We start from the raw sequence: 23373 nt of genomic DNA, 5'->3' as shown, positions 1-23373 counted from the left end.
GTAGTGGGGCAGCGGCCTTATTGCCTGATAGTACTAGGCAGTGAAGCAACTCAAAGAGGTCTCAGCTTTCTCTATACTTCCAGGGTGGATAACTTGTTCCCTTGAATATTTTTCTAATATAGAGCTTCTCTATATTTATATTTATATTGCCCATGCTATTTTCCTCTCCGCAGACAATTTTCCGATATGTCGGCAGAATAAGATGAAGCGGTAAGAGAGAGCAACGAATCAGCAGCCGTAAAATGTGAGATAATGGGGTCTTTAATTCAGTCGGTGTATTTCTTTTTAGTACTTCGTAGATTCATATTGATCACGTCCAAGGCTATTTATAACCTTTTATACATTTATTAAACACTTGTCCTAACCACCTTCCAAAGTTTGAATCTTACATGAAAGAAAGATTCGCAGTTGAGATTTCGTTGCTGTTTCAAGTTTTACCAGCCACAACTGGGGACGGGGTATATATTCAAGTCCATTTCCTCTTTTAAGCCTTGGGATCTTCCGGAGGTCGAAATTCTAGCTCAACGCAACGGTGCAACTGAGTATTCATCCCGAGATCATTCCAAGGTGTTTACCTAGATACCTAGGCACTTTTTTGAAAAATTCCATCATGGCAAAATCTCAAGAAGCTCCTCTCAATCCCTATCAACAGTTGATCAATGCATGTGGGAATGACTCAGTAAGCTTCATCAATTCAGCTAATTGTTCGCTGCTGATACATCAACAGAAAGCAATCCAAGAAGTTTACCAAAAGCATCGATCTCTCCGGAATGAAAAGTTCCGAAAAAAGCTCTCAGACCCTAGTTTTAGAGAATGGGCGTTCGATGAGGTGTTGGAGCAATTGCTTGCGGGGGTTGGAAACGACCCAAGAAATAATCTTTCCTTCTGGGCAAGACCACCAAAACATATCCGGGAGTTAGTCCATGAGATCCAAAAGGAGATCGCAGCCGTGGCAGGCCCATGTATGTGAATTTATTGCCTCTTACTCATGACAAGACTGACAGATCCAGGCCTCTGGCTCGTGCCCTCAGACCATCTCCATATGACAACTGTTGAAATGATGTCGTCAGTTACACCACCAATGATAGATGATACAATCAGTTTTCTCAAAGGGAGTTTGCCATTGGAGGAGGTCGTGGAATATACACACACACACAGTCCGAGGCTCGTTCGTCCGATCATTAGCTACGATGCTGCTGCCATGGCCCTGAGTTTTGTTCCGGCTTCAGGAGAGCCAGCCAGTAGGCCAGGATATACAGGTAAAGACAATTACACTTACCATCATCTGCGAAGTGATCTTTACGATATTGTTTCTTCAACTGGTCGACAGTTTGAGTCCCGGTATCTCGTGCCTTCGGCGCATGTAACTATTGCTCGGTTTGCCGTGCCCCCTGGCTACGACAAGTCAGTCGAGCTAGATGGTCTTTGCAAAAGAGCCTCTGCAATAGTTGATAAAATCGAGAAAATCAACCAGGAGTTGCAATCGGACGAGTGGAAGAGATTTGGGAATTCATCGCGAGGTGAATGGATAATTGGTCAGGAAACAGGACTTGAGCTCAACAAGGGCTCATCCTGGTATGGAAAAGGAGTAGCCCACGTTATTGGAAAGGGATTCTGATACAAATATCTAGTCATTTACAGCGAAGTGCATTTTCATTCCACAAAATATTGAAGACAAAATCATTCCTAATTGGGGTGGATGGTCCATGCACATGATGACTCAGTAAATCTGTCTAAAGTGGTTTAGTGCATACCCGAATAGGGCCTAAGCGAACGAAATCCCACAACCCAACCGTCCGCTTGATCTCTTCGACAAGCGACAATCTAACGACCACCACCGCGCTATCCGGCAAGTCAGTCAAAATGGTAAGACCAATTCGATGATCTAAGCTGCTGTTCCCTTGAAGTACCGTCCATTCGAAAATCCCGCTCCGAATTCGAGGTATTGTGTGCGATATGGAGGGTTTGAATATCTGTGCCGAACTAGAGACCGTGAGCAAGGAAATGTCGTCAATATATCATCCACCGAACGCTGCCATACGACTGCGATTCAGTTACCCCCATCATTCTCGACATTCACCATAATCGAGCATTGAATATGAGTGTGAACCGCGTGGCAATCAAGCTCTACAGTGTGAGGAGCATACGACATAAAACTAGATTGATGCGACAAGGCAAACTGAACGTTTCTCATGAAACATTCCGCCCCTCAACAAATTCTCCCTTCCATACGACCACACAACACCTTTTTAAGATCGCGAATTTTCGAAATTGGACGGTCGGGGAACCAGCAGCCGGATTTTTTCCGTTTTTTATTACCACGGCAGACCGCTTATAATATTTTTTCTTCGCGTACAGGTCAACATCCCGAAAACCCGCCGGACCTACTGCAAGTCCAAGGACTGCCACAAGCACCAGACTCACAAGGTCACCCAGTACAAGGCTGGAAAGGTGAGACTTCACCTCGGAAACCCAACCCAATCGGACAACTACTGATGCGTGATTTCAATGGATATAGGCCTCCCTGTTTGCCCAGGGTAAGCGCCGTTACGACCGAAAGCAGAGCGGTTACGGTGGTCAGACCAAGCCTGTCTTCCACAAGAAGGCTAAGACCACCAAGAAGGTTGTCCTGCGTCTCGAGTGCACTGCCTGCAAGGCCAAGAAGCAGCTTGCCCTCAAGCGCTGCAAGCACTTCGAGCTTGGGTACGTTGACTCAGTCTCATGCAAAACGCTGAGCGGATTTGAAACATGTGACATGACGCTAACATCGATTTCTTTCACAGTGGTGACAAGAAGACCAAGGGTGCTGCCCTTGTTTTCTAGATGTTCTATTTCTTTGTTCGGCTCCTGGGTTTCCTGCATTGCACGAGATACTCCGCTGCCTTTGCGGAGGACATATGATATGGGCAATGGAAAAATGAAATAGCAATTCATACCTCCAAAAAATAACTCTATGAATACCTGACGAGAATCTGTGTTTGGACTGTAGAGTTACTGGACTAGAGCTAGCATGAGTGGAGACCTACGATCTAAGATCTTAGGATCGACTTTATGCACTGCTGCCTCAATCAAAAATACCTTAACGACTGACAATTGGATCTGAAATAAACATAAGACCCTAAGTTTGACAGCCAAGACCTGCTACCTGCCACCTCGGGGGAATACCTCACGAACTGTTGTAAAGGGAAAAGCCACCCCCGCAACCCCCACGAACAACCCCCAAATGACCCAATCAGCAGGAAAGACTCGATCTTATGGCATAGCCATTTCCATTGCTAGAGTGCCTTTCATTGGCCTTTCCTGAAATGCCAACATCATACCCCGTATTGTCCCCGCATTCCCCAGATTCTTTCCACCTCGGCTTCTTTAATCAGCAGCTGGGTCACCTGTGAAGGGGCCACACTAGACATGTAACGCTCCCTCGGTTAATCGGACAAAGACCGTGCTGCAGACGCAGATAATCAGGTTTATCAAGATGGTTCTCCTGCATGAAAGGATGCGCTTCAAATACCGGCTCTTGTCCCTCGATGTCTGTTCTTTAGCACACTATTCTTCAGTATTACTGTCCTACAAAATACACCATGGCGCTGTGGTACTCCCTAGGAATTGCCTTTTTTGCTGCTATCGGCACATTTCTGTTTGTATGCATTCGATGTAGGCATGGTTGTGTTGTGTTACTTGACTGACTATACAATGTAGGGGTTTGATACAGGCATTGCTACAACAAGTGAGCCCTCAATGAGTCATGAGCTCAAGTTATAGAGCTTCAACTAAAAAACCTGACAGCCATCGCCCACCAAAGCTGGATTAACTATATGAACAAGCCCTCAAATGGACTCACAGGAGCCGTACGTATCTAGTCTTAAAATATGCTAGTGTAATCTTTCCACAACCAAAGAAACTTGGAAAGCTTAAAGATATCCCAGGTTGTTTCAGTCTATATAGCCGGTGAGGCACTCGGAGCCCTAACCCAAACGGCAGTCGGCGACAAACTAGGACGAATCCGATTTATGCAGATGATGTGTGTTATTGTAACGATTGGCACAGTCATCCAAACAGCCTCGATAAACATAGGAATGTTCCTGGCCGGCCGCGTACTAGCCGGATACGCAGTGGGGTATGTCAAAAAAGTGAAACAGAAAGCGCCAAACAAAACCTTCATGCTGACTCGCTCCAGAGGATTGGTTGCCACAGTCCCCATCTATCTTAGCGAAATATCCGACCCTCGTTACCGCGGGCTTATAGGCGGGATTTCAGGTTGCGGTATCTCCTTCGGTACAATGGCATCTAACTGGGTTGGATATGCCTGCAGCTATGCCCCATATGGACCCGTTCAGTGGCGTCTCCCACTTGGGATTCAGATACCCTGGGGCATCATCATGTTCATTGGTCTAGCGACGTTTATGCCAAATTCACCTCGACAGCTGATCCGCAATGGAAAGACTGAACAGGCCATGAATGAGTTCGCCCGAATCCGTCGTGGGCTGCTCACGCATGAGATGGAACAGGAATTTTCTCTCATGCGGGGGCAAATCGAGTATGAGATGGAGAGGGAGATTAAATCGTACCGGGAGATCTTTATAATGTTCCGGTCTCGGGTTTTGGTGTACGATCTATTCCCGTCTATGAATGGTGATATCTGGTACTAACTGTGATTATAGGTCTATTGCTGTGCAGACCATGACATCTCTCACTGGAGTAAATGTGATCCAATACTATCAAAGTGCGCTACACTCACTTCGTTTTGGCCGTTGGCAGATGCTTATCTCTTTCTAGCTATTTTGTATAAGTCTCTGGGAATCGGATCTCACAGCATCCTCGCTCTCGCAGCAGTATATGGAACAATAGCTTTCATTTCAAATTCCATCACGACAAGATATTTGACAGACCAATGGGGCCGTCGAAAGTACGTGGCGTATAACAAATAGATCGATCAAGGCGCCACTAACAAATAACGTTGCATAGGATGATACTCACTGGTTTAGCAGGAATCGTTCTCATCGAGATCTATGCAGCAGTAATGCAGCGAGAATTCCAAAATACAGACAATCGTATTGGAAAGGGATTTGCGATTCTAGGAATTTATCTCTTTGTTGTTTGTTACTGTGAGTTTACACTCATTTGCCGAGAATTTGTCACTCACCACTATTTAGATGGTATGCTCAATAGTACTACATGGCTCTACGGTGCAGAGGTACTACCTATCGCTCTACGAAGCAAAGTCATGGGGCTTGCGGCTGCATCGCACTTTATTGTCAACGTCGCAAGTAAGGTCAAATAAATACGAACCGCATACACGCTGCTAATACGATGAACAGTAACTGAAGCTGGCCCAGTCGCCTTCTCAACCATCCATGAAAATTACTATTATGTCTTCGTGGCATGCTCCGCCTTTTTCTTCTGTGTGGCCTATCTATACTTCCCGTATGTGACGAACCACGTACATAGAGATACACCGCCACTAACACTGTCTAGGGAAACCAAGCAAAAGACGCTCGAAGAAGTTGCAGCTGCATTTGGAGATAAGGTCATATTGGCAGATGCAGGACCTAAGCGTGGGTCAATGGATTGGCAGACAGAGCATATCGAAAGGTCGGGTACACAAGCTTGAAATTATTACCTTGGAAGGTCAGACATGTGCATTTGCAGTATCAGCTACCAATAAGTCAACTCAATTTGAAACAGCGGTAGAAAGATAAATATTGCATTTAATTAGTCATTGAATGGGACACTCAGAGTTCATCCTGAATCAGCCGTTACGGATCGCTAGAACGCATGGTGTCAGAACTTCCCACTCCACTTAAATATTAATTCTAAGTCCGAGCATTCTATTTAACCTAAATTCAAAACAATGGGGCTATTGCAATATTCCCATGATGAGCTAGAAGCTGAGAACCAAATGGAAGTTCAGAACACGAACAGCCACAAACATCCACAAAACTCAATTGTACGAGATACGATCCCTATGACGATCGTCGGGAATATTACCAGTAGTGATTAAAGACAGATTGAAGATGGGCGTTCACACTAGTCATCACTTGTAATACTTTGGTCAGTCCTCGCACTATTCGGTATACGTCAAAATTGTGTGAATGGCCGGCACTGATGTCCGCGGCTAGATTAACCCTAGCTTGCAGGAGCCTCCTCGCCAAATACATAAATACGCAAAATTGGGTACACTCTGGGGAACGGAAGAGGCCCATGTAGCAAATTAAATCTCACTCAAATGAGTTAATAAATTAAAATAGTACGACGTAGATATACAACGGGAGGTAGAAATGATACATCAACTCTAGCCCTCAGCCCACCACTCGTTTCTCCGCACACTACATTCTCCGTTTACCATATTGTCGGGGCTCCCAATGATTCTTAAATCCCGATTCTGACATTAGAATGTCTCCGAGCATTGAATTCCCCAAAACAGTAGGTCCCTTAAACAGTAGAATGTTCCTAGGGCCACAGGGGTTCCCGCCACAACAAAAATACTGCGGCAGAGGAAAATCACCACAGTAGTCCCAGGAGTGGGGAAACACGGAATGCGGAGCTGTGGCTGAAGTGCAGCACCAAGCCAGCAAATCAGGGCTTCTTTTGTTGACTAGGAAAACAGAATAAGAAAGCAGTCTGGGTCTTACTCTGTCAGTATAGATTCAGCAGTTCCAATATTAACTTTTAATAATGTCATGTCTAATTTGGCCTAGTTCTCCTCCATGTCTTCTTCTTAACTCTTCCTTTAAATGACACTTTTGAATAAGGTATTTAGCCATTTATCCTTGAGGATAAAGATATAGATGTCCCTTGATTATGTTACCCAGGAAGGGACAGAGATATACCTAGGTAAATTTATATACGGTATGTCATAACTAACCCTTATATATACATATACTCTCGAAATACTCAATTGTATATAAAGATTTAACATGGTATATCACCGTATATGGTAACTGGTCAAAATTTGAAGTCGATGTGACTGATAGACTGACCGCCCAGATATCAGCCAATGGATGGTAGCCACTCTGCCTGTCAAGAATGTCAACACCATTCCATTCGCACCTCAGAATTTCAAACCACTACTACCACCGCATCTTAAGAGATGTACACTTTAAATTGAAATTTATAGGATATGACAGCCTAGAATACAATTCACAGATATACTAGACTGACAAGAGCTCTGGTCAAAAAGTAATTACTGAAAGAGTGGACTTTGACTGGAACTGGAGATTTTTGATGCAAGGTAGTTGACCGCCCACCTCCAACAGCCAATAGTAGCCAGATATTATGCATTTACATAAGCAAACTCCGTTATCTCATACAAAAGATAAAACTTGAAATCTAAAATGGTGGGAAAATACATCCGGGATCTCGGGATTTGCTCCTCACTGCGATCTGCATTCCGCTTTGTCCTCTCACAGCAAGTGGTGGCAAGGGGGTTCACGCACTTTTTCGATTCAAAAAATCAGGGCCACGATCCGATTTTCCTTAGTGGGAATCCCGGGCTGAGGTCAAAGCATTACAGATTCCAACTTCCATTGGACTACGTAGGATCCAACTGACTCTCTTTCGCCGTCAACTCCTCTCAGGATACATATATCTAGATCTAATCCCTTCTATCTAATGCTCAATGCTCAATGCGAAGCTGCTGCCGTTTTCTAAAGCCGAATCCGACTTCCCAAGCTCTTCCAGGACCCTCTCGCGCGCAATGAGATCCCTGCATATGTCCCGAAAATCATACTAGCTTTTTTGTCCTTCCAAGATAGGAGCTTGCAATCTCTGATCTAATGGATCGGTTGCTCGGCTCCCGTTTAACAACCCTTGATTCGTTGATCCCTTCTTATGGAAACGTTGGATATTCTAGATGTTCTCCACTTAGCATACACCCGGTGCCCCGTATGCCTCCTGTCAACTCTCTTGGAATCCAGTTGACCCAATCGTCTGTAGAAGAAAGGGGCATACAGCTGTTGCCTCAAAAAACAAAAAAAAACCCCCAAAAAAAAGAAAGAAAAAAAAAAGAGAATAATGGATATGTTGTTTTCTGTTTATATCGCAACTTAACCGGTGAGTTCTTCCAAGTCTAGCATGACCGCATCGTGCTTTCAATTATTTGATAAACTTAAAAGCATGGCCTCTTCCCCTCTAGACCTTTAACTTATGACTTGTTTGTCCCAGACTTCATGGGTCTTCCCAAAATTCTAAGTTGATCTTAATAACGGGGAAACGGCCCACATCTCCATTCCATTTCCATCTCTCCAAGCTTGGACTGCCTTACTCTGCTCCACCGAGAATTGGAAGCCAACCCGACCAATAACTCTCATCATGTCTTCATCCCGCTCATCCGGAAAACGTCTCCCTATCAGCTGTCAAGCATGTCGAACTAGAAAGATCCGCTGCTCACGAGATGGTCGCCCATGTCAAACATGTGTACGACGTGGCCTAGGGGCTGAAGATTGCGTCTACCTTGGCCAGCCCAGACTATCAGCAGATCATACTGTAACTGGGGATACAGCAGTCCAGAATGAGCTTCTCGCTCGAATTCGAAATCTGGAAGGGATGTTGCAGAAGCAGATGAACACACAGGATAGTACAAGTGCAAGTGACGAAATATCACCCTTCTCTGGCAGCTTCTCGGACTCTGGGTTTGACGGGATGAACTGGAGTGCGAGCAATGCAACGATGGGTAGTATTGGTAATCTACAGACGTCACCATCAGGCCATGTTCGCTATGTGCCCATTGCCTCCCTATGGGAATCCGTGGTTGCAACGAGCCCCGCTGCGGAGTGCTTGCGAAACTCAGACTCAGATGTTACGGACGATGACGACCTACATATTCCCCTACTGCGAGATGCGACTATCTCACGTGTGGATCTCTTAGCACTTCTTCCACCCAGTTCGCAATGTGATGCCCTTAAGGATGTATACTTCCGGGTCTTCTCGCCCGTCTTTCATCTGCTGCATGAAATGACCTTTGACGCAGAGTATCAACAATTTTACCATGATCCGGGTAGTGTGTCATTGGCATGGTTGGCTTTACTATTTGCCATCCTCGCCATCGGGGTGAGTGCGCTTGACGATGACGATCCCCTCCTCCAGGATCTGGGAAGAGAGAGGACGGTCAGTCGCAATATCAAGGTGCTATCTGCACGTTATCGATCAGCTTCGCTCCGCTGCCTTGCAGCTGATAGTGTGATGACTCGACACTCTATCAACTCCTTCCAAACGTTAATCCTTGTGAGCTACGCACGGCTACATCGAGGCTTGACAACTTGGACTTTACTCGGGCTCACGCACCATATTGCCATATCCATGGGCTGTCATATTGATCCTGATAGATTCACACTCGGATTGATCGAGCGAGAGGAGCGCCGCAGAGCCTGGGCTTGCTTAATGATTCTTTTCAGTATTCAAAATACCGCATTTGGTAGTCTCAACCAGCAAATGTTCGCACAACAGGTGCGAATGCCAGCTGACGTGGATGACATCGACCTTCTTACTACTCCCTCTCTACCCTATGCATCCGACTATCTTTCCTCATGTTCACCAACGACGGCGCGACCCACCCAGACGACTTTCATCCTGTTGAACATCACCCTCTACAAACTCGCCAGCAAAGTCTGTGAAAACATCTTCAACCATAATCATCCCGCCCGAACCTCCGTGATACAACTGGAAGCGGAGATCATAGCATTTCGCGATAATTGCGACACACGATATCAATCCAGTAACAACGAACCCCTACCTATGTACCACCGGGCCAACTTTCAGATCCTCTACGGCCAAATCCACCAGCTCCTTCTCCTTCTCTACCGTCCTACTCTATGCCGCTTTCTACAAGGAGAGATCACCCCGGAAACATGCTCGATACGATCGAAATGTATGGAATCAGCGAAGGTGTCCCTCAAAGCCTTCCAAACCCTCAACGACTCTCCAGAGTTCGCACATTACAGATGGTACGCAAGCGGCCTCGCTTCATTTCGTGCCTTTCACGCAGCAGTAGTGCTCGCTATCGGCCTGCTGAACCCAGACAGTCAAGCAGAATTCGACCGGTCCAAAGATATCCTAAATCACTCACTGGAACTATTCGCTGCACTCTCTGTCCGCAGTATGTTTTGTAGCAAGGCCGTCCCCGTAGTGCGACAAATCATGTATGTCACTGAACTCCCCAAACTCGTATCCTGCGCTAGTTTACTAATCAATCCTGGACAATCAGCGAGGTCACATCCAGCCAATATCAGCAAGCACAACAAGAACAAAATTTACCAATGCAAAGTCAATCCCGTACCTCGTTCGCTGCAGCAATACCCATCACCGGTTCTGTACCAGATGGCTACTCCCTATCGCATCAATCGCTATCACCTGTACCAACAGCCTCATCTTCAGCAAGCGACATAGGCGGCCCATCACTATCTTCAAGTTTCGGCATGCAACTCAATCCTCAGAATTGGCTGGTCCCAAATTCGGTTCCGTGGGATACAATAGGGTCCACGATAGCGACTCAATACGGATTTGAGCGAATGCAGGGATCTGCGAGCCTAAGTTGAGAGTTATTGAAGATTCTCTCAGTGTTACTATTTTTCTTCTCTATATATGTTATCCCAAGGTTTCAGAGGGCTTGAAATCCGGGTTAGATGGGACATTTCGGGAGATTCCGTATTTTTTCCAGTGTTTAGTCTCCATGAAAAGACTATGAGGAATGAATTCATATCATCATCCGGACCATCATAAGCCCTGCCGGGCTAGCTCAATCGGTAGAGCGTGTGACTCTTAATCACAAGGTTGGGGGTTCGACCCCCCCGTTCGGCTATTCCTACTACGAACCTTATAGAGCATTCTATTTTTTTTTTTTTTTTTTTTTTTCGGCTTCCATTATAATAACGGGGAAAATGTAATTTTCATATAGATGTCTATTTCAATTTCTTTTTTAATGTAATTATTCGAGGTCGAAGGCGACGTCTACAGGGCTATGTGGGTTGCTGGATATCATAATAGAAAAGCAGTGGTGTCGTAAAACAGACTTTGTCAGAGATTATATAATTGCCTAGCTGCTCATTTTCAAGCTTGATCACCTTGGATCAGAATACTATGAGTCCTTCTGTTACATTCAGAACCGTGGAAAAGGACGAGATATTCATGGAAAATTCGCGAGCTTAAAAATTAAGGTTAACTTTGTGATGTTATTGGCCCAAGCAATGAAGTGGGCCTGATTATGTAATTTGATATGAAAGTTCACTTTTGTAATTGTCTTCCACTTGTATTTCCATCAATCGAGCACCTATTATTAAATATGCCGGACTATGTCAATTGGCAGAGCATGAGTTCCCTAATTCTCAAAGTTGGGGGTTCGAGCCCCCCGTTCGGCGTTTTTATATCAGCGTTTCTTGTTTTGAACGGCCTGAGGCTGCAGTATAAGACGCCTAGGCAGTTTGACTTTCGCTTTATTTATTTCACGTCACACCATTTGCCAAGAATTAGTGATTTATGAAATCTAAAACACTCTTTGCAAGTGATAGATCCTGCGAAATGAGAAGTCACATTCACATGAATATTGTTGACTGAAATAAAGTGCTGCATTCTCAGCCCCAACCTTTACCCCTCCTGGCGGTCATTAGAAACGCGAGACTAACATGGTCCAATTATATCCAGCAGAGAAAGGGGCCATGCTACTCCCCCGTACAGCCCCCTAGCAGTCCTTTGACAGGCAACATCTACTTGGTCATATACTAACCAATTCCTAGCCAATAAGTTTAGTTACCTTTCACTCCGCATATACGCATTTGGGATTTCATCCGCAGCTGTTTCATTCTGTTTCAAGAGAGAGGCGTCTTTGATTATCATGATTTTATATGCGCATATACGTATCGATACATCTGATATTGGTATTCGCCTCTATGCACGATCTGTGACACGACATCTGCAACGCTCCTACCCGAGACGGCATCAGATACTCGAGAGTAATATAACGGCATATCATGCGGAGGACACGTAGATATCAATAAGTTTATACCGAGTGAGTTCAGTCCTCGTCACACAAAACCCTGATAAGAAGAGAAAAGCTAGAAGTTGCAAGGATGCAGGTAGTGTTTTCAACCTATACCATCCATGGACCGTTAGTATAGATGTGGCAAAAGAATGAATTAAGCATAGGATTAACGGGAATAGCGCTTTGGTCTCACCTTTCCCCAATCCCAAGCAAGTTTCAAGTTTAAAAAGGGAAGTTCAATCAAAGTCGGTCATTCAGATGACATAGGTCCACCTAGTTACGATAATGTATGATGGGGGCTTTTGGAGGAGCCGTTGACGTCATCGGCCAGGGCTGATTTATCAAACATCTTACGGAGTACGGAGTACCTGGGTATAGCGAATAGTAGTATATCAGGCAACCTGGAGTTGAAAGGATGAGGGGGCTCGTTTCAATCTGCCTAGCGCCCGGGTTATTTCAACATAGGTGTGTATTGCGCGTTGCTCATTGTGCATGGATGCGGTGAGGAGTCATCGAGATAACCCAAGTCTGACCACTTGGCTGACTTGCATCATCTAGCGCCCAGGAAGTATTAAAGATAGCTCGTATTGGGGCGATCCATATGCGAACCTTGGTAAGTGTGAAGCATAACCAGTCGAGTTAATGATGTTCCATGGATTCGAGACGGGAAGTAGACAAAGAAGTAAACAGTCAGCAGTAGCGACTATCGAGTATTGAGATAGCGTACTTTTTATCTCATCTTTCTCATTCATTTATCTTCCTCTGTCCCCTCAACTTCCTTCCATTCAACTTTCTCTTCTCATTCTCATCTTTGATCTAAGTGAAGCTCGGAAACTCTCTACTTGTTACTCGGATCTAAAAGTGGGGTCCTGAAGAGGATCTCATCTCGATTTTATTATTCGCTGTCTTACAATCTCCTACAATTTCCCTCCGAGGCAGATCCTTTATTCATTTTCTATTACTTTCTGGAAGTTCCCCAATCGGATGAAAGGTGCCGCGTCCGGCATATCCTCTCCATAACCTGCTTGTCATACTTGCTTCTGCTTCTCGTACCCCACTTGTCTGCGGCCCCCTCCAATTCCCTGCCCAACTGCAAGGTCACTTTATTTGAGCCCCTCCATTTCCCCTCCGAATCACATCTCTCAGCTTCTTCACCTTTTCCACTTTTCCATATTTCCATCTCACTCTTGCCCACAATGTCATCGTACAGCTACAGAGGAGAGCACTGGGATGATCGTCCCGTCACTATCAAGCGTTACGTCATTCCCTCCGAAGAGCGGGAAGAACGCCGGGAATTCGAATCTAATCGCGAGATGGTTATTCATCGCAGAGAGTCTGATGAACCCATAACAATTCGCCGATATGAACGAGATATCGAATACGACATTCCACGTCGATATGATTATGATCGTGAGTACTCCTTCCATAGTCTCGACTTGGAGAGACCGCAAGCGCAACCAGCAGCCGTTATGCGCGAACAATCAATAACCCTTGATAAAGTTCGAACTTCATTTAGTCCCCGCGACTCCGAATATGATATGATTCGCCGCTCAGAAGTGGACGAAGATCCCTACTACTATCACCGTCGCCACACCCAATATGACGAGCGTCGCTCACGTCGGGACTTTAGCCCCGGTGAAACGATCTCTACTCGCCGCAGAGACCACGACCGAGATTATAGCAGCGACGATAGCATGGTTTACGTTCGCAAGGAGACCCGCAAAATTAAAGAGGATCACCACAAGCGCCACTTGGCTGAAGGTGCTCTTCTGGGCGCTGGTGCCGCAGAGTTAGTTCGTCACCATCGTAAGCGTGAAGGTGAAGAAGTGAGCCACGGGGTGAGCCATGCCGTAAGGACTGCCGGTGCCGGTGCTTTGGGCGCTGTCGCCATCAACGCTGCTGGGCAGCTCCGCAAATATTATCGAAGCAAGAGCCGCAGCAGACACCGCTCGCACTCATTTGGTGATGACTATCATCGCAGCTATCACACCAGTCGCGGCCGCAGCTATCACACCAGTCGCGGCCGCAGCCGCTCACACTCACGCCCTCATGCGAAGACCCTATTGGAGCTGGGCCTCGGCGCTGCCGCCGTGGCTGCGGGTGTTGCTGCCCTTCGAAAGAGTAACAAGAATAACAACGACGAGCGTCGCAGTCGCTCACGCACTCGCTCTTGGTCTCGCAATTCTGGCGGTGTGAGCACCACCCGGACGGAGGAGACCACCGAAACTGGTCGCAGCGAGTCACAGCGTCGAAAGCACATAGCGGGCGCCGGTCTGGCTGGCGCTGCAGTGGTTGGTCTGATTGAGCACGCAAGAAACCGCTCCCGATCTCGCCACGGTAGATCTCGTTCCAAGAGTCGTGTCAGAAAGGCTCTGCCAGTAATTGCGGCTGGTCTTGGTACTGCCGCGGCCACGGGTCTTTACGAAAAGAAAAAGGCAGAGAAGGAGGTGAGGATTGACCGACGCCAGTCTAGATCTCGTAGCCGCCGTGGCTCGCCTGAGAGATACACCGAGACTTCTCGCGAATCTACAAACTTGATCGAGTATGGCAGGGATCCTGTGACTGGAAGCATCCCAGCTGAACACTACTATGGTGCTCCTGCCAGTCCTGACGGCGCTTACTACTCGGATGGGTTCGACCGACGCGAGAGCCGTCGCAGCCGTAGCCGCAGCCGTGTTCGATACAGCAGCTCTTCCGGCGAAGAACGCCGCTCTCGAAGCATGCACCGTAGCCGCAGCCGCTCGCGCGCACCTTCTGAGGCAAGTTTCGGTGCTGGCCTAGGCCATACTCGCAGATATTCGCGGGATCGTGGCCTGGCCGAAAGGGACCATTTCCGTAAGTTACTCTTCCTTGATTCAGAAGGCTTTAAACTCATCGATCAGACAGATGATGGTCACAGAAGTGACCCCTATGAGGAGTCCTATAACCCTGCTCCTTTTTCGAATCCCTCGCCGAATACCTACCAGCCGTACCGACCAGCTTCCACGCATAACTACTATCCCAACAGCAACTACTTCCCACCCCCTCCCCCTTCAACTGGCTCGACCCCTAACCTCCACTACAACCCTGCGGATTATCCTCCTCCGCCGGGTGCAGGTCCGCCGCCCCAGCCATACAGCTCAGGGGCTCAGGGGTATGCTGAGGCATATGCACGGCCACGGGGGGTTTATGAGAATGTGAGTGCTAGACAGAGATTCTACTCTACGGATCAGCACCACTTACATGGTGGGTTCAATGAACCGAGTTCGTAACCTTTTGAAAAGCAGTAGACTGACTATCATCTCAATTCACAGGCTTAAGGACTAGATCCCTACCGCGATCTGGTATTCAGCGTCACCATGATTCGTCCAAAGGCGTTAAATTTGACTTTTCGCGGAACTCTTCCGCGAGTCTTCAGGATCCAGGATACGAAACCGATGATAGTGATACTACCATCCATCCTCATGAACACCGCACTCGCCCTCATCCACCTCGTCACCAACGCCGCCATCACCGTTCCTCATCTGTGCCTTATTCTGCAACACCTAATCACCCATCCACCCATCGTTCTTCCTCGTCTCATTCACAGCATCAACATCGATCGAAAATTACAGAAAACGAGCCTGAATCTGACTCGACAGTAGAGATTCTGCCAGACCGCTTCGACAAGAATGGTCATCTCATTGAAGAGAGAGAACATTCCACCCCTGGCAAAATCGAGGACTTCGTGAACAGTCTCAGCTCAGCACTCTTCAGCTAGCCTGGACTGTGGTTCTCCCTAGACTCGAATCTTTATCTCTTTCTCCTACGTCTTCTGTTTTTTTTTTTTTTAATTCGTGATTTATCTATGACTTATGCCTGCTCTCAATGATAACGACTATGACTCATGACTTCTTCAGACTTGTTACTTCGATAGTAGTAGTTTGCAGGGAAAATACTTCGTACTCTGTAGTATGGAGAAATTGAATAATATTTCATGCTAGAAAGATACCAACCTAGTGTAGGTAATCTCCTAAGCCCTGATGATTATCATCCGCTCCCAAGCAGTAGTATAGTTATGTCAATATACGCCAATGAGTGATTCTTTAGCTATGTATACCCTGTCCAAATTTAAAATCACCAAGGCAAGACATTATGATGGACCGGATATGAAAGGTTTTGATAGAAAGACCTTACCAGCGGGTGTCATCAAAGTTAGGTAACCTCCTCAATCTGCTTTTGAGCTCAACCTCATCAGAACTTGCTTCACCTGCTACTTACGCATATCAATGATATCATTCACATGCATCCTCTATATACCTAGGGAGTACTTTTGGGAGCAAGACCTTCAAATCCGCGATTCTATTCGCAAGGAATATTGCTGTACCTTTGAGTAAGGCCTACCATCTATCCACTCTTGTTGATCATTACAGCTAGTTCATTAATGAGAGACTGGTAATCCCAGGTCCAGATGTTTCTACCATGTTAAATATTATATATGATGGGCTAACCAGAAAGACACATAGTTATCTCAGGGCTCTTGCTATGACGAGGAGAACTAGGAAAATGGACCAATACAATTTATTTTTTAGTATAGACTACTCATAATGGCCTAGAGAAATTCCGTAAGCTTGTGCCTTAATAACATTCAGCGGATGTTTAAAGCAGAGTGAACTTGCATGGCGTGAAGATGAAAGATGGGACTTCTGGAGAGACCATCCTCACACTTCGGGGACTCACCTTTTCAAACCCACGAAGTCTTGGACATAGTAACACTCTCCACAAGGCACTACAGTTGAATCCATTACAGCATGTATTTAGCAATTAAAAATGGCGTCGGAGTCACACAGACAAGCTAAAAACTGTACCAATGGTGTAGATAATTGACGTGATTCTCTCACTAGTTAATCCAATCAGCTGTAGGTTATAAATCTATGCGCATTCAATCAGCTCAACCTTGAGCTATGCATGCCTACTGGTATCTTCCAGCTACTAGTCTGTACTACAATGTGGGTTTCTCTATTGCGTGCTATAACGTCTATATCACCAAAAGCATGGAACCATCTCCCCGCACGCAGTATAGTACCCACATAGGTAGCAGCTTTAGTATAAATAAATCCAACGTGGCATTCGTATGTCATTTTCTTCACAACATTGGAACTATTCAGACATACTCTCAAAGTTATTGAAATCAGACACCCGGGCCACCTCTTTCGCAATGGGTAGTATAGCAACAAATACATTTGAAAATTTCCCAGCGGGTGGATTAGGTGAATTATAAGATTGTCCTGGCCACAATCCCTAACTAATTATGAAATATACTATCAGACCACCTCGCTGGAGCGATTTATCAATTCATAGCCGACACTGACACCAACAGAACTGACCTTCTCGTGGGTGTATTCAAGACGGACGAAGGGAAGGCCTACATTCAGCCTACTGTGAAAAAGGTACAGGCTCTCTAGTGACGATTGGCATACCAATTATCTGATTATTTGGTACTTTTAGGCAAAAGAGATAATATTTAGTGATCCGAATTGGCATCATGAATATCGGATGTCGGCCCTAGGTTCAGAAAACTACAGGAACTTGAGCACCAAGTTGCTTTTTGGGACCGATCATCGTCTTGTGAAAGAGAAGAGGTAAAAGAATGCTCGCGGGATTGAAGATATATATGCTAAATCAAGTCATCAAGGATCATTACTACGCAAACACTTGGCGCGTCTGGTGGGTGCCATGTTGGAGCTGTGACATTGAAAAATCACTACGGACCTTGGAAAAAGACTGGAAATGCCGAGATTTTCCTACCAAATGAAACCTGGTTGAATCACCCTCACGTATTCCAGGCTGCGGGGATCAAGCCTACTTTTATTCCCTACTTCAGCAAAAAGACGAACAAATTCGACTTTGAGTCTTTTACGGCCGCCATCAAAGCATTGCCAGCTCAATCTGTCGTTCTCCTACAGTCCAGTGCCCAGAATCCCACTGGATGTGATCCTTCACCGGAACAATGGAGTGAACTGGCCAAGATCTTCTCTCAACGCGGCCATTTGGCATTCTTTGACGCGGCATATCCCGGCTTTGCGTCGGGGGACATCGATGCCGATCTTGCAGGTGTCCGTTTGTTTGCCGAGCAGGAAATCCCTCTTGTACTTGTATCAACCTACGGTAAATGCTTTGGGCTTTACAGCGAGCGTGTGGGAGTTTTATCTATTGTTGTTCCAGATGTTGAAGTGGGGAAGAAGATTGAAACCCAATTAAGACTGCTGGCACGGGCTGAAAATGGCTCACCACCTGATTTTGGACCCAAAATTGTCGAAACAGTTCTATCAGATGAGAGTCTGGAACGCAATTGGAGACAGGAAGTACGTGGTATGGCGATTGGACTTAAGAGTCGCCGGTCTACGCTAAGAGCGGCTTTGGAGAAGTTGGAAACTCCGGGTGACTGGCAGTATATCACTGACCAGAATGGAATGTTCTCGTAAGATACTTCCAGCTTTTGAGATTGAGTATGACTGGTATAGGGTTCAATGCTGACCTTTCTTAGATATGTTGACTTCTCCCTAGAACAAGTCAATCTGCTCAGGAACAAGCATCATGTTTACCTTCAGGATTCTGGGAGAATATCCATCGCGTAAGTTCTTTGATTATACCTACAAAAAAGTTTTTGCAATCTTGGAAGCGTTGAAGTGGACATTTTTACTGACATATCTCCTAGTGGACTAAATCATTTCAATATCGATTACACTGCTCGCAGTATCAGTGATGTCATCAAATCAACAGCCCCGAGGTAGAACCCAAAAGACATTGGTATGGTGCAGGGCAGCAGTCCCAGGACGGCGGCTCTAGCAAAGAGTTCAACTTATAAAATGTCCACGATTCCAACATTCCAATGTCAATATACTCAGGAATTTCATCAGTACCAGTCAAACTGGACAGAAGATTACTTTGAAATAAAGATTATTAGCAGGTAATGATAGTTTTACATGAGAAGACATCTTGGAAACTTGGAATTTAAGTATCTTTGGTAGCATTTGAAATAAAAGTAAGAGCTCGATGTTAACCAGACAGTGAATGTTACCTAAAGCCCTCTCTATCTGAGCAATGCCGCACCAAAGAGAGCACAAGCAACTGTGTACAGGGCTAGCCCCCAGACACCAATTTCAGGGCTCATAGGAGATACCAGATGACTCGCAGCTCCCTTGCTGGGTGAAGAAGTACTCTTTCCTGTAGTATCTGTATCGGTAGCATCTGTGCCGGTAGCAGTTCCAGCAGTAGTTGCCGTATTTGTTGCCTCGACGTTCTTCTTGTTATATGGAGCCGGGGTAATGACAGTGACATAGCTCGGGAATATCGAGAATGTGTACGGATCTGGAGCACTTGTAATGCTTCCGGCCTCAGTAGTTTCGGAGAGAGGAGCAGTTCCAGGATAGCCCGATGGAAGGTCTCCTGGATTGTACCAGGTAGACGCGGAAGTATCTAAGGAGAAAGAAGTAACACATTGGCTACCGTCAGAGAGGATAGAGCATTCGTCAGATTCCGGCTCATTATAACCAATCTTGAAGGTGTCTAGCATTGAGTCGTAAGATATATCAGAGAGGTCGTTTTTAGGGCATATCTCGATAAACCTGTTAACCTGATTAGTTGACATACCTAGACTGATGAAATCATTACGCACTGGGACAAAAAGGATGAATCCCAGCAGCACTGGCAGCTACCCAGGGCGGCTAGACCGTCTGAGACGTAATCCGAACAGGGCGCATTCAGAGCATAAGTTTGGGTGAAATTTCCCCATATATAACCTAAATTGCACACTGCGCTCAGGGTCGTTCGTTAGTACGTGGGCGTTGGTCGACTGGAGCTATCATGACCTACCGCATCCATCGGGGGCATTCTCTGGTGCAGGATAGTAAGGGATAATTGCGCCTTTAGTGCCTTGGCTTCGGTCTGTACCTTGAAGGTATTGTAGCGCGGTTATTTGGTAGTCGCATGAATATACCTAGTAAAGGCCATCTCGTATGAGTAATTATTGCTGAGAAGGGAAGTTGATTTCTCACCTGATTCCAGCAACTGGTCAACCAACAGCCAATATTCGCAGCCAGCTGAGTATATAAACAAGCTTCTAAGCACGTTTCATAGTCATCATCCCCAGCGCAATCTACCCTCGCTTGGCTCAGACAGTCTGTAAGTGTATTCCCATTGTCTTCATAGCACTGAAGATAACCACTTGGATCGACACATCCATCACCCGTGGGGTTCACATTTGACGCATCGGCGGAGGCTAAGGACCAGAGCACAGCCTGTGCCAAGATAAGTGATTTTATGATTGCCATGATTCCCAGGTTGATCTGATTGTTATAAGGCTTGGATTGCTTTTGTACCAGAAATGCCCAAACTTTGAACATGCGCGATGGGCGACATTAAATACATGACATGAATTGGAAAGGCGCCAAATAGTGGCGGCGTCTTAGAGCACATGTTTATCTCCCTATGAGAGTTTTGTTCATAGATTCGGTAGATTGTGATAGTACGAGTACGAGGTGGAATTCTAAACACCCTGGAAATGGTAAACTTAACCGATCAGAAGAAGTCCTTTCCATCGATCTAGCCACACCTGGCGGACGCCAAGGCAAACTTTCGAAAGGGTCCAGGGAACAACTCCACATCGGAAAAGGGGGTAACCCTAAATACTAGATATATTGCACCGCCACGGGTATTTTCTAATCACCCGGACCGACGAACTCTTGAATACGCTCGCTAATTTGCTCCGTTTACTTCTGATAAGTCTTGGCATTGAGCGGAGCTATCAAAGCGCTCGACGATTCTTGGCATCTTAGTCGCCACTTCCGGCTTCGTCTGGGGAATTCATTGACGATCAGTCCGATAGCAAACAAAGTCCAATTGCAGTTTGCGCTTGCCAAGAGACCCATATGTCAGGTCTTGGTGGAGCTAATCAATATTAGGCCTTATGCTAGTCAGACAAGAGCTTGTCCAATAGTGCGGTTTTCGAGTATTTACCACATCTGCTCCTGAATTCGATCAATTCATACAATAATTGATGTAACGAAATTAAAGAGTTGGCACGTAGAGAGCGATATCGATATACTTAAAAGAGCTGGTGCTAACAAACACCTAGGTACTAAATATCTCACCCGGCTCACCTCGTCCTCACCCTGTCCTCATCAATGATCTATCTCACTCTATTCTCAATAATTCTCACTCAAGTCACCCTAAGGAAGTTTCTGTTGCTGCTTACGGGTAAATAGGTGTTGCGGACCGATCGAGGTATTGCCCGCGCTACACACTCGCTCGGATTAAGAGTGGCTGAGCGGACGGGGAACCCTGTTCTCCATACCATATGGCCGTATGGGGTTGAATCTGAAGACAAGAGGCCCTATATACACTTTAGAGCATGATACAGTGGGAAAACATATAGGCTTGGTGAGAAACTTTGGTGGGTGAGCGCCGCTTTAGTGTTACGCGACTAGGGGTGAGCAGGGCGAGTGCACAATAAACAGGTGAAGATCAAGTGAAGATAGCGAGAAATTAGGGTGAGATTAGGGTGAGACTAAGCTAATGCATGACTACTGCACTAATATTTGAATAATTATTAAAAGACGAGTAAAAAGTGTTATCCCTCCCGGAACAGTGCATCTACAGCCACATAGTAAAGCTAGCTAATGCATAATTACTGCACTGGCGCTTGAATATTAAAAGACTATTATTGAATAATGTCATCCCTTCTGCAACAGTGCTGCCTTGGCATCTACAACATAAAAGTTACGAGGCTCTGTTGCTGTTGGGCATAATGTTTGAATTGAGCAATTTCTTTTCAGTGTATATCCTCGAATTTAAATATATCTGTTCTGCTAAATAACTACTTATTTACAGGTCTCTTAGTTTTTGTCTATATCTTCCAGGACGTAAGTTACAACACAACTCTCGGACCCTAGGGAGCCTAGTAGGATAGGTCTAGTCAAATATCGCGCGTTATTTGATAGGACACATAACTAACTAGCCCCAAAATAACTAAGCATATTTAAACAGGCTGAAGATCATACAACCACTCCGAAAAAGAGCGAGGCGAAGCATGCCAACCGATCCTACCGCCTTCTCGATGGATGGCAGAATTACAGGACTCAGAACTTACGAGCATTGAGTGAAGGAATAGAGTGAATTAGTTAGTGGAGGTTTCAACGCAACTGAGAAACTATTTAGCAGAGATTTCCGATGGAGAGAATTTTCCCTTCCATACACTTTCCTTAGATATGCAATATCATTCTACTCATTCTCGATCTCAATAATCGTACTCCGCCTACACAGCTCAGAGCTCTTCGATACTAGCGTCTCAAATCCAGCTTCAGGGTCAACACGATAATGGTGGAGAGGATAAAGTGAAGCCATGGTTAGTATCCCCGCATATATGAAGTCGAAAAGATGTGGAGTGCGAAGATTAGCTTTGTTTGCGGGGGAAGCTAGCGGCGTTTAGGTTTCTATTGACATAACTGTGAGAAATACGATGGGCTTGGCTAGTAGAGAGATGGGTAAACGGAATTTTGCTATTTTATAGGTCTTTACCCGATGATTGCCATTGATTGTTGAGACTTGAACTTATCTGGCCATCAAACTAGATCTTGATCTTGAAAGCTTAGATCTAGATAATTCTGGATGATCTACATTTCTCATTGGCGAACCCTTGGCCATAAGGCTCCACATTTCCACATGTGGAACTGCCAACTTTCCAATGTTCACATTTCATCACGAAAAACTCCAATGTCCGATCCGAGGGATTTTTATCATTTAATCTGCACCGGGTCGGTTTTACAAGGGAAGCGGCTCTTACAAGAAAGATTCGGCAGTCGATTGGGGCTTCGTCGCACATGGACAAGCTGGAGCTAATGAATGGTCAATACATTATGCTCGGGGGAATCTTGGCGGATCGTGAGTGATTCTCTCATCTTCAGTCGTAATTGAGGCTTAGTCTGAATCAGCTCGGCATTGAATTTTACAATTTATCAGAGGTAATATACACAGAAATCTACTATCAATACTCCGACTAATCTGGTATATAGACCAACCGTCGACTCTATGCAGCAATGGGCCGATACAGTGAATGACAGTAGCTATACCTTTGACGCAATACTGCCATTCTTCAAGAAAAGCGTCCATTTCACAGAGCCGTCCATGAGGGCAAGAGCTGCAAATGCTGCACCTGGGTATGACAGCAGTGCCTATGACTTGAACAGTGGTCCGCTGCAAGTATCCTTCTATAATCATGTAGAGCCATTTTCGACTTGGATGAATCTTAGAATGCAGGATATTGGAATCATATCAACCAAGGACTTTAGCGTTGGAACCCTGATGGGAGCACAATAAGAAACTGCAGTTCCTACGCTCTCGTTTCAGCAATAAGACACAAATTTATTGGCAGAGTTTCCAAGCGA

General features: G+C 45.7%; 7 protein-coding genes across 7 annotated transcripts; 6 read left to right on the top strand and 1 right to left on the bottom strand.

Annotated features, from left to right (window-relative positions):
* Window positions 1–610: 610 nt before the first annotated feature.
* N7495_008792 (60S ribosomal eL42 domain-containing protein) lies at window positions 611–2823 on the top strand (the record flags this gene model as incomplete). Its single annotated transcript, XM_057211443.1, has 8 exons — window positions 611–679; window positions 728–962; window positions 1011–1575; window positions 1740–1853; window positions 1908–1992; window positions 2359–2451; window positions 2519–2703; window positions 2784–2823. 8 exons carry the CDS (start codon window positions 611–613, stop codon window positions 2821–2823), a joined length of 1386 nt encoding a protein of 461 aa, XP_057060986.1.
* Window positions 2824–3581: 758 nt separating this feature from the next.
* On the top strand, window positions 3582–5596 carry hxt8 (uncharacterized protein; the record flags this gene model as incomplete). The annotated part of the gene is made up of 11 exons (XM_057211442.1): window positions 3582–3641; window positions 3700–3727; window positions 3787–3848; window positions 3927–4117; window positions 4178–4606; window positions 4662–4723; window positions 4777–4906; window positions 4966–5105; window positions 5154–5267; window positions 5319–5424; window positions 5476–5596. Coding segments are annotated over 11 exons (1443 nt in total), but the record flags the coding sequence as incomplete, so codon positions are not given.
* A 2714-nt stretch (window positions 5597–8310) lies between these two features.
* N7495_008790 (Zn(II)2Cys6 transcription factor) lies at window positions 8311–10532 on the top strand (the record flags this gene model as incomplete). Its single annotated transcript, XM_057211441.1, has 2 exons — window positions 8311–10136; window positions 10202–10532. The coding sequence occupies 2 exons, from the start codon at window positions 8311–8313 to the stop codon at window positions 10530–10532; spliced, it is 2157 nt and encodes a 718-aa protein (XP_057060984.1).
* Window positions 10533–13167: 2635 nt separating this feature from the next.
* On the top strand, window positions 13168–15710 carry N7495_008789 (DUF3824 domain-containing protein; the record flags this gene model as incomplete). The annotated part of the gene is made up of 2 exons (XM_057211440.1): window positions 13168–15196; window positions 15325–15710. 2 exons carry the CDS (start codon window positions 13168–13170, stop codon window positions 15708–15710), a joined length of 2415 nt encoding a protein of 804 aa, XP_057060983.1.
* A 1437-nt stretch (window positions 15711–17147) lies between these two features.
* N7495_008788 (uncharacterized protein) lies at window positions 17148–18723 on the top strand (the record flags this gene model as incomplete). Its single annotated transcript, XM_057211439.1, has 6 exons — window positions 17148–17199; window positions 17258–17379; window positions 17438–17571; window positions 17625–18410; window positions 18477–18563; window positions 18648–18723. 6 exons carry the CDS (start codon window positions 17148–17150, stop codon window positions 18721–18723), a joined length of 1257 nt encoding a protein of 418 aa, XP_057060982.1.
* A 299-nt stretch (window positions 18724–19022) lies between these two features.
* N7495_008787 (uncharacterized protein) lies at window positions 19023–19505 on the bottom strand (the record flags this gene model as incomplete). Its single annotated transcript, XM_057211438.1, has 1 exon — window positions 19023–19505. The coding sequence occupies one exon, from the start codon at window positions 19503–19505 to the stop codon at window positions 19023–19025; it is 483 nt and encodes a 160-aa protein (XP_057060981.1).
* Window positions 19506–22757: 3252 nt separating this feature from the next.
* On the top strand, window positions 22758–23305 carry N7495_008786 (uncharacterized protein; the record flags this gene model as incomplete). The annotated part of the gene is made up of 2 exons (XM_057211437.1): window positions 22758–22870; window positions 23002–23305. Coding segments are annotated over 2 exons (417 nt in total), but the record flags the coding sequence as incomplete, so codon positions are not given.
* Window positions 23306–23373: the final 68 nt, after the last annotated feature.

Source organism: Penicillium taxi (assembly GCF_028828555.1).
Source record: "Penicillium taxi strain IBT 34144 chromosome Unknown utg000005l_segment0_segment0, whole genome shotgun sequence".
In the NCBI taxonomy this organism is placed as follows: Eukaryota; Fungi; Ascomycota; class Eurotiomycetes; order Eurotiales; family Aspergillaceae; genus Penicillium; species Penicillium taxi.
The sequence above is the reverse complement of the archived record's forward strand: the minus strand, read 5'-3'. Positions and strand labels throughout refer to the sequence as shown.